The sequence below is a fragment of the Camarhynchus parvulus genome, chromosome 5, assembly GCF_901933205.1.
Source record: "Camarhynchus parvulus chromosome 5, STF_HiC, whole genome shotgun sequence".
NCBI classification, from domain to species: Eukaryota; Metazoa; Chordata; class Aves; order Passeriformes; family Thraupidae; genus Camarhynchus; species Camarhynchus parvulus.
Window position 1 is genome coordinate 9,029,907 of NC_044575.1, and position 10,889 is coordinate 9,040,795.

At 50.7% G+C, this 10,889-nt stretch overlaps 1 protein-coding gene across 1 annotated transcript; it reads left to right on the forward strand.

Moving 5' to 3' along the window:
• The first annotated feature begins 28 nt into the window (after positions 1–28).
• Positions 29–4,992, forward strand: TMEM80 (transmembrane protein 80). Its single transcript, XM_030950367.1, has 5 exons — positions 29–47; positions 2,299–2,315; positions 3,512–3,605; positions 3,707–3,799; positions 4,701–4,992. The coding sequence occupies exons 1-5, from the start codon at positions 29–31 to the stop codon at positions 4,904–4,906; spliced, it is 429 nt and encodes a 142-aa protein (XP_030806227.1). The 3' UTR covers positions 4,907–4,992.
• Positions 4,993–10,889: the final 5,897 nt, after the last annotated feature.

A 10,889-nucleotide genomic window follows, 5' to 3' on the forward strand; every position in this document is an offset into this window, starting at 1 on the left:
GACCGGCGGGCGGGGCGGGGGCATCAAGATGGCGGTGCCGAGCCGAGGTGAGCGGTGTCGCGATAGCAACACGACAGCGACACGACAGCCCTTTCCGGGGCACCGGGGGGGCTGTCTCCCACCGAGCTAGAGGCGATCTCTCGCGGGGGGACACGACTAGAGCGAGGCGGGGCCGAGGTCGAGCCCAGCCCCGTTGGCATATCGCGACAATCTCGACACGCTGGGGAGATCCCGGTGGCGCCGCGAGCCGGGGCTTGGCGCATGTGCGGGCTGAGGAGCACCTTGATCCCGGGAAAGACGCTTTCCTGAGGCCGAGAGACGCCTCGTAAAAATCCAGATCTTTGCTTCAGTTTAGGAACTGCTGGGATTCAAAGGGGAAAAATTTCATCCTTAGTGTGGGCAGAATCATTAATTTCCAAGTCTTTCACCGAGGTCAGAGTTTATTCCCAAAAATGTAAATTTTTGGCTGGAGTAGATAAAGGCGGCTGAGAAAATTTGTGCTGAATTAATAAAAAAAAATCCTAATCCCAAGACTGTGCAATGAGGTGCTCTGTGCGATGCTAACTACATCTGCTACCTTTAATAAAGTTTTATGTTAAAAATTAAACCTTTCTGTTAGAAAATGGGCCATGTTCCACCTCAAATCCCCATTCTCAGTGTCACTCCCTCTAAAATCAGCACCAGCCTGGATAGACAACCAAGACTTTGTTGGGTAAAGCACTGAAATGATCTGTTCAGGCAGTTCAGTGATCCCTCTTGGCTCTGGCGTGCTCCGGGGGTTCAGGGTTTATCCCTGTGAAATGTCCCGCTCGCTCTGAGGGAGGCAGCACATCCTCAGCAACTGTGGCTGCCATCCCGGCCTGGAACAGCTGCAGCAGGCTCACTGCCCTCTCCTGGGAAAGGATTAAGGAAAGAAGAGTTCACATATAAAGCTGGGGAACTGCCCTGAGGGAATTCACTCGCAGTTCCCTGTGGGAATTCCATGGCTTTGACTATCGTACAATTCAGCATCAGTGGTGTAGCTGCAGTTCTGGATATTGAATGAACATGGAATCATGGAATCCTGGAATGGTTTGGGTTGGAAGAGACCTTAAAACTCATCCACCCCCTGCCATGGGCAGGGACACCTTCCACTATCCCAGGTTGCTCCAAGCCCCATCCAGCCTGGCCCTGGACACTGCCAGGGATGGGGCAGCCACAGCTTCCCTGGGCACCCCGTGCCAGGGCTCAGCACCCTCACAGGGAAGGATTTCTTCCCAGTATTAAAGCAATTCCCACTTGTCCTGTCACTCCCAAGTGACAAGATGAGTGCTGGGAGCCTCCAGTTCCTGTACAGAGAGCTGAGAGGAGAGGATCACGTCCAGGAGACATTTCAGATCATGCACACATGAATCACCTAAAATCATGTGCCTGTTCCCACTGTGTTCCCAAACTGGACACCTTAATTAGCTGCCTGGAGTTAGGGGGAATTAATTTGGACCTAAATGCGTAAAACTCTGAGGTGAAGAGAACATTGAGCTCAGGAACCCAGGGATGAGGATGGTGGTGTGACAAGGACGAGCTCTCCCTGAGGAGACAGATGAAATGGCCTTTCACAGGTTTTACTCTCCCTGGAGTAGAAATCCCGACTGTGCAATTCCTCATGTGTCTGAGAGAGGCCAAGAATATTAATGAGGAACTCAAGAAGTGCTTTAGTAGGTTGGTGCCATCATGTTGCATGGGAATTTTATGTGGTTTTTGCAGATAATAATAAGGAAAAAAATGGAATGTGATGGTTGGATCATTTGGAATACTTGGTTTGATTTCTGTGGGCTCTCAGAACACACTGAGGTTGGATGTGGAATGACTTTGTGAAGGGAACTGGTTTGGAGGGATGACATTTGGAGGGTTGGTATTTAGAGGAACCCGGGAGCCCTGTGTTCTCCAAAAACTTTCTCACAATTTACAAGCAAATGGATCCCATATTCACCTCCTTCCTGCATAGTTAGAGGGGATGAAGTGTCATCTGCTAGGAAAGGACAGGATGAACAAGTTCTGGATAATGCCTGTGCACTCCTTCAGGCTTTGAAAGAGCCTAAAGTTCCTCACTGAAAGTGGCTTTTCCCAGTAGGGATTTTCCCCAAATTATTTGAGGCTTCATCTACTTGAAAAGGTTATTTTTAGAACCTGAAGTCCACTAAATAAATGTTCCTGGGACATGAAAAAAGATATTCCTCCCAGAATTTAGATACCATTGTTAGAATGTTTCTGGATTTAGACATATTTTCTTCTCTTTATTTTCTCCTTCTCCATGGAAAGGAAGAACGTCAGAGATTGTATCCTTTCTGTACCACTGCTCCCTCCATGCAAGACTCCTGGAGAAGACTGCCTCAAGTGGATTCCTGTCTTCTGTCCAGTAACTGCACAGTGCTGGGTCTGTGCTCCTGAATTTTCTGTCAGTGTCATCCACAGGAAGCACAACTGGGACCACGTTACTTCCAATGGAAGATGTTTGGTGCAGGTTTAGCTGGGATTTGCTCCTGATGGGCTCCTGCTCCTGCAGAAACCCCTTTAGCCCCCCTGCAGTCATGATTTAACCCATTTTCTTCAGAAAGGAGGTTAAAAATGGCATTTATGGACTGGTGGACACACCCCCTGTATCACAGCTTACAGACAGCTGACAAGGGGTAGTAAAAGCAGCCCTCAGTAGTAACTTCCTCCTCTCTTACAGTAAGTTACCCCACCTTTACTCCTGCCAAGATCCAAGTAACCTCCAAGGAGGAGACACCCTTGGCTCTTGAGATTTCCATGCTTAGAACCTATCTAGTAATTTTTTGCTCCACCTTTCTTCAACTAGAAAAACCCCAAAACCTGGTTCTGTGTTAATAAAATGAGCTGCTCTGGGAACTGGAATCCATCCATGGCACGTGGGTGGGTTTAGAAGCGGGATGGGCAGTTCCTGTAAAAGATGCCTGGGATGAAATCCCTGCTTGGAGATATTTGTAGGATTTGAAAAAGGCTAGGGGAGAGAGGGGAGTGAATTAAGGCTGTTTCTTAGGAATTTGCATCTCAAAGCTGAGCTCAGACAGGTATGGAGCAGAACATTTCCATGCTGTGGGCAGCAGCAAGGCCTGGCTGCTGCACAGAGCCACCTCTTCTCCAAACACTAGTTTGATGGAGTTTGCCAACTCTGCCAACTTCCTTAAGGCTGACTAAGAAGTGTAGAAGTAGTCTGGGGCAATGTACACATGCATTCCCCCTGCTTCCTCAGGCTAACGGATGCCCCACTGCAGTACAAATAAAATTCCTTAAAAAGTGAACGAAAGCCAAGCCTGAAACAGCAGGCTTTTATCCCAGGCCATGGTGTCCACAGCCTCAAGTTCCTTCCTGAACCCTCCCCACAGCCAGGCATAGCTGGACCATTCAGTATAAAGAGGGAGTGTTAGTGTATTTTGGGGTTACTGGGAAATGGTGTTTTTATGGAATAGATCCCACCTCATTGCTATGAGAAATCCTTAACAACAGTTCTCAGCTGTCATCACTTCCCTTACACATCCTGCTTTATGTAAATATGGTTTATTACATCTTCTACTTCTTGGCAACTCTTGCAATGATTATTTACAAAAGTAAGTTGCAGGTATTGTCCCCAGCGCAGGCTGTGCTGATGCACAGCTGGGCTTTGTCCTGCTGTGTCTTCCTGCTTTATTTACTCTGGTTTATTCTCCAGGTCAGGTTTTCAGTTATCCAGATGAATTTTTGGCTCCTGATCTTGCTGTGCTTTTCCTTATGGCCATTCTGGAAGTGCCTCGATTGTACTTGGGTAGGTTATGTTATCAGTGCAACTGGAATGTAATCTGCAAACACAAATCATTTGGAAATGGAGGCTGTCAGTTGAGCAGATATTTGGAGACCCCTACACCTTTCCTTTCTCTCCTGAGGACACCTGCAAGCACCAACACCTTCCTTTCACTAAGACAGAAGGGCGGGAAGGGCCTCCTGACCTTGTCCAGAGCTTGCTAAAACTTCTTCAAGTCCAATTTTTAAAAAACCCAAATCACTATTAAAATCTGCTTAATATTCCAAAGGCATTTATGCAGGGTGGGGCCCTTGAATCAATCTGAGTGGCTTTATAGTTGGATTTATTCCGCTGCTTGAAATCTCTCTGTGTATTTGCTTGGAGCTTGATCCATGAATAAAGAGGTGGGTTTCAACTCTAATGTAGTTAAACACCAAAATCTACTGAGCTGAGTTTGGAAATAAGCTGCAAGGAAGAGAGGTGGTGCCAGTCATCTGGAAAAGGAATAGATTAGAAGGGAATAAGACTTGAAAACGGATTGGACTCCAGGAGTGCACCGAGGTCACCGTGTTGAGTGCGGGACTGGGGGGTTCAGGGGGAGTTTGATGATTGGAGCTGAGTGCTCAGAAGGATGCAGCTTCAGAAGTGATTCTCTGTGGTAAGAAAAGGTGCCCCGGCTGAACTTATTTTGATTAACTTTGGTTAGTTTTCCCGTTTTGAAATGGATTGTCCATTTTTGTTGGGCTTGTTGTTTGATTGCTGGCAGAGCTTTGATTCAGGTTTGATTTCAATGTATTGTGAGCTTTTTTAGGACTCAGTAAGAGCAAAGTCAGAACTGGGGCCTTTTTTGAGCAGGAATGTTCTCGAGTTACAGCTTCAGCTGTTGTCAGAACAAACTGGACTTTTGGTTTCTGTTTCCTTGCAGGTTTCAAGGGTAACCTGACTGAAGCAGAGGCGCCGCTGGGGCTGAGCCTGGGGCTCACGGTGGGCAGCGTGCTGCTGTGTGTGTACCTGCTGCTGTGGCAGAGCTATGTGCTGTGGGCAGATGTGCTCCTCAACGCAGTGCTGCTCGCAGCCTACGGGCTCGAGTCGGGGCTCAAGGTCACGGCCATCGCTGCCTTTGTCAGCTGAGCCCGGCCCTTCCCACACACCTGCCACACATTCCTTCTCTGAAAGAGTGGGGCTTCATTTGCACTGCTGAATTCCTTGTATAGAAAAACCCTGTAAAGCTACTTGCTGGTTAAATGAGAAGTTTTGGAGACATAGATGTCCTGCCCAGGAGCTGTGTGATGCTGTCCACCATTGGCTTATTTATGGGCAAAAGCAAGGGATGAATTGCAAAACATTTAACACTCTGGCATTGAGTCTGGGAACCATCCTGAAAATCACCGAATTTCAGGAGCCAGCCGGCCACTCCCAGCCACAGGACCCCAGATACAAACATCGGCCCTATTCCCTCCAAAGAAAACTCACCATCACTGGTTCTTTATGGCAGATTGCAGGAGCAACTTGGCACAGTCAAACCAGCCCGAGTTGCCACTGGTGCCAGCTTGGGTCTGGGAACCATCCTGAAAATCACCGAATTTCAGGAGCCAGCCAGCCACTCCCGGCCACAGGACCCCAGACACAAACAAAGGCCCTTTTCCCCTCCAAAGAAAACTCACCTGCCCTGGTTCTTTATGGCAGATTGCAGGACTGGGAAACAAAAGTCACCAGCCCCAGTTCCTGATGGCAGATTGTAGGACTCCGTTGGCACTAGCAAACCAGCCCGAGTTGGCACTGGTGCCAGCTTGGGTCTAGGAGGCATCCTGCGTATCGCGGATTTTCAGGAGCCACCCGGCCACTCCAAGCCACAGGCCCCCAAACATATATACCGGCCCTTTCCATGTGAAACAAAAGTCACCAGTCCTGGTTCCTGATGGCAGATTGTAGGACTCCGTTGGCACTATCAAACCAGCCCGAGTTGGCACTGGTGCCAGCTTGGGTCTGGGAGGCATCCTGCGTATCACGGATGTTCACGAGCCAGCCGGCTAGAGGCCCCAAACACAAACTCCAGCCCTTTCCGTCTGAAACAAAACCCACCAGCCCCGGTTCCTGATGGCAGATTGTAGGACTCCGTTGGCACTATCAAACCAGCCCGAGTTTGCACCGGTGCGAGCTTGGGTCTTAGAGTCATCCTGCCTATCGCGGATTTACAGGAGCAAACCGACCACTCTGGGCCACGGGCCGCAAATATAAACACCAGTGCTTCCCCTGGGAAAGAAAAGTCACCAGCCCCGGTTCCTGATGGCAGATTGTAGGACTCCGTTGGCACTGGCAAACCAGCCCAAATTGGCACTGGTGCCAGCTTGGGTCTGGGAGGCATCCTGCGTATTGCGGATTTTAAGGAGCCACCAGGCCACTCTGGGCCACACGCCGCAAATATAAACACCTGTGCTTCCCCTGGGAAACAAATGTCACCAGTCCTGGTTCCTGATGGCAGATTGTAGGACTCCCTTGGCACTATCAAACCAGCCCGAATTTGCACCGGTGCCAGCTTGGGTCTTAGAGTCATCCTGCGTATCGCGGATTTACAGGAGCCAACCGGCCACTCCGGGCCACAGGCCCCAAATGTAAAGACCGGTGCTTCCCCTGGGAAAGAAAAGTCACCAGCCCCAGTTCCCAATGGCAGATTGTAGGACTCCGTTGGCACTAGCAAACCAGCCCGAGTTGGCACTGGTGCCAGCTTGGGTCTGGGAGGCATCCTGCGTATTGCGGATTTTAAGGAGCCACCAGGCCACTCCGAGCCACAGGCCCCCAAACATAAACAACGGGCCTTTCCCTCTGAAACAAAAGTCATCAGCCCCAGTTCCTGATGGCAGATTGTAGGACTCCGTTGGCACTAGCAAACCAGCCCGAGTTGGCACTGGTGCCAGCTTGGGTCTGGGAGGCATCCTGCGTATCGCGGATTTTCAGGAGCCACCCAGCCACTCTGGGCCACAGGCCCCCAAACATAAACTCCGGCCCTTTCCCTGGGAAAGAAAAGTAACCAGTCCTGGTTCCTGATGGCAGATTGTAGGACTCCATTGGCACTATCAAACCAGCCCGAGTTGGCACTGGTGCCAGCTTGGGTCTGGGAGGCATCCTGCGTATCGCGGATTTTGAGGAGCCAACCTGCCACTCCGGGCCACAGGTCCCAAATATAAACACCGATGCTTCCCCTGGGAAAGAAAAGTCACCAGCCCCGGTTCCTGATGGCAGATTGTAGGACTCCGTTGGCACTAGCAAAGCAGCCCGAGTTGGCACTGGTGCCAGCTTGGGTCTGGGAGGCATCCTGCGTATTGCGGATTTACAGGAGCCAACGCCCCCCCCCCGGCCACAGGCCCCAAATGTAAAGACCGGTGCCCAAAGAAAAACCCCTGTAAACCCCATTCCCTGGGAAAAAAAAGTCACCAGCCCCAGTTCCCAATGGCAGATTGTAGGACTCTGTTGGCACTATCAAACCAGCCCGAGTTGGCACTGGTGCCAGCGGGGGGGCCCCCGGTTTCAAACCCCCCCCGCCACTCGCATATGGCCCCCAAACAACCCCCTCTAAGGTTCTGGGAGGCATCCTTCCGCCCGTCACTGGTCCAGTTTTCAGGAGCCAGCTGGCTAGAGGCCCCAAACACCAACTCCAGCCCTTTCCCTCTGAAAAAAAACTCACCAGCCCAGGTTCCTGATGGCAGATTGTAGGACTCCCTTGGCACTATCAAACCAGCCTGAATTGGCACTGGTGCCAGCTTGGGTCTGGGAGGCATCCTGCGTATCGCGCATTTTCAGGAGCCAACCCACCACTCCGGGCCACAGGCCCCCAGACATAAACAGCAGCTGTTTCCCTCTGAAACAAAAGTCACCAGCCCTGGTTCCTGATGGCAGATTGTAGGACTCCGTTGGCACTATCAAACCAGCCTGAATTGGCACTGGTGCCAGCTTGGGTCTGGGAGGCATCCTGCGTATCGCGGATTTTCAGGAGCCACCCGGCCACTCCGGGCCACAGGCCCCCAAACATAATCTCCGGCCCTTTCCCTGGGAAACCAAAGTCACCAGCCGTGGTTCCTGATGGCAGATTGTAGGACTCCGTTGGCACTATCAAAACAGCCTGAGTTGGCACTGGTGCCAGCTTGGGTCTAGGAGGCATCCTGCGTATCATGGATTTTCAGGAGCCAGCCGGCTTGAGGCCCCAAACACAAACTCCAGCCCTTTCCGTCTGAAACAAAACTCACCAGCCCCAGGTTCCTGATGGCAGATTGTAGGACTCCCTTGGCACTATCAAACCAGCCTGAGTTGGCACTGGTGCCAGCTTGGGTCTGGGAGGCATCCTGCGTATCGCGGATTTTCAGGTGCCAACCTGCCACTCCGGGCCACAGGCCCCAAATATAAACACCGGTCCTTCCTTTGGGAAAGAAAACTCTCCAGCCCTGGTTCCTGATGGCAGATTGTAGGACTCCGTTGGCACTAACAAACCAGCCCGAGTTGGCACTGGTGCCAGCTTGTCTGGGTGTGTATTTTCGTTTCAGGAGCCAGCTAGCCACTCTGGGCCACAGGCCGCAAATATAAACACCGGTCCTTCCCCTGGGAACGAAAAGTCACCAGCCCCGATTCCTGATGGCAGATTGCAGTGACTCCATTGGCACATCAAACCACCCGAGTTGGCACTGGGCCAGCTTGGGCCTAGGAGGCACCACTCCGGCCCAGGGCAGCCAACAGCTATACGGCCACGGGCGCCACTTTCCCTCTGAAACAAATGTCACCAGCCCCTTTTGCTGATGGCAGATTGTAGGACTCCGTTGGCACAGTCAAACCAGCCCGAGTTGCCACTGGTGCCAGCTTGGGTCTGGGAACCATCCTGAAAATCACCACATTTCAGGAGCCAGCCGGCCACTCCCGGCCACGGGACCCCTGACACAAACAAAGGCCCTTTTCCCCTCCAAAGAAAACTCACCTGCCCTGGTTCTTTATGGCAGATTGCAGGAGTCCCTTGGTACTGTGAAAGCAGCCCGAGTTGCCACTGGTGCCAGCTTGGGTCTGGGAACCATCCTGAAAATCACCGACTTTCAGGAGCCAGCTGGCCACTCCTGGCCACAGGACCCCAGACACAAACAAAGGCCCTTTTCCCCTCCAAAGAAAACTCACCTGCCCTGGTTCTTTATGGCAGATTGCAGGAGCAACTTGGCACTGTCAAACCAGCCCGAGTTGCCACTGGTGACCAGGGGTCAGTACTAAATATCCATTCCCAACACAGGACCGGAGGCAGTGCTGCTGGATGGTGGCAGTTTTCATGGCACAGGAGCAACATGCAGCCCAAGTGACACAGAAATGAATCAGGCCAGGGCTCACTTTTGCCTTGCCACGCACACATCCATGTTTGAGGGCACAGCTGCTCTGCTGCTCTCATTTGTGTTTCCAGACCTCAGTGGTAATTTCCCTGACTTTAGTAGGGCAGAACCTGATGTATCTCAGCGGGGGAGAGTGGAACTGGGTTTTGTGCATACCTGGAGAGCCAAGCCACAAGATTTGGCAGCCAGTTCTTACTACGTGAGGGGATGTTTGGTTAGGATGGATTTAAAATGAACAAAACCATTCACCATTCATTCTCCCTTCTGTCCTGTTTAAAAGTCCAACAGAATGTTGGCAGTTTTATTTCTATTCAGTGTTAAATGTGCTTATTTCTTCTATTTTGCAAAAATTACTATATTCAAGTCTGTCTTAACTTCTGACTGGTTCGAGTGCAGTTTTTTACTGTCTCAAAAATATGTGTTAATGGAAAGCTTTGGGAGTTCTTGGGCTTTTGAAGAAGCCTATTTTCTATTCAGAATTTCCTATTTTTGTATTTATTTATTCATTCAAATAAATAATGGTTTAGATCAAAGGAGTGTTTGAAATGCAGAGCATCTTGTTCAGGTCCTGGGCTCCAGCTAAGTCATCCAAAGGAAGACTTGGGCAAGCCTGGATGTGTGTGGAAGCCTCTTCTGATCCTGATCCTGCTGCTGTATGTAGCCCCTTCTCCTGCCCTGGGAAGGTCTGAGCTAATTTGCAATCACCAGGGGCTGAAAATTGTGGGGTGCAGGCCTGTGGAACTTCAGCCACGCTGCTCTTTGCTTTCTGGTAGGGGTAGAAAGGGATGAAAGACACAGAAGTTCTGCGGAAGGGCCCAGTTTCATCCCTCACTCATTCAGTGGTTGGACTTGATCATCACAGAGGGCTTTTCCAACCTTAAGGATTCCGGTATCTAGAGGGGGCTTACAAGAAAGAGAGGGACCTTCACAAGGACATGTAGTGACAGAACAAGGGGGAGTGGTGTCAAGCCAAAAGAGGATTGGTTTTGATGAGATACTAGCAAGAAATTTGTGACTCAGAGGGTGCTGAGGCCCTGGCACAGGTTGCCCAGAGAAACTGTGGCTGCCCCTGGATCCCTGGAAGTGTCCAAGGCCAGGTTGAATGGGACTTGCAGCAATATGGTCTAGTGGAAGGTGTCCCTGCCCTTGGCAGGAGGATAGGAGGAGATAAGATTTAAAGTCCCATCCAACCCTAACCTTTCTACTCCCAGGCCAGGTAACAGCAAGTTCTGTCCACATTACACCACCTGACAGTCACAGTCAGAGTACTCACTGGCACAAATCCCCTTGGACAGGTCCTGCTAAGCCAGGGCACAGCCAGCCCTTTGCTGCTCCCACAGAAACATCACAGCAGCAAAACTGGGGCTAAGGAGCACCCAGGAAATGGAACAACCAAATGTTTCTGTGCTTAATCTGCCTGAATGGAGCCCCCACCTATTTGTCCTCCCAGATTTGCTTGGCATGATGGAATGTGCCATCACATGCTTGTTCCAAGGAGTGACCAACATACCGAGCTGTCCCTGCCCCATTAACGATCAAAGCACACAAGCAAAACTCTTCCTGGATGGGCACAAAAAAAAGCACAAACTTTTCCTGGTGTTTGCACCTGCCTTACACGAAGGTCTGCCCACAGAACAACTGACAGGTTCTAAAAGGAATATTGCAAAGCGGAATTTTTACCTGAATGCAGGTGATACAGCAAACAGGGTCATACACGTTAATGTTGAGTCACAGCTCCTGTGCTTCACCTTCTTGAGTGA

Coding starts and splice junctions, on each gene's coding strand:
- TMEM80 (XM_030950367.1), top strand. Junction 3,606..3,706: donor TGCAATGATTATTTACAAAA/GTAAGTTGCAGG, acceptor TTTATTCTCCAG/GTCAGGTTTTCAGTTATCCA. Junction 3,800..4,700: donor AGTGCCTCGATTGTACTTGG/GTAGGTTATGTT, acceptor GTTTCCTTGCAG/GTTTCAAGGGTAACCTGACT.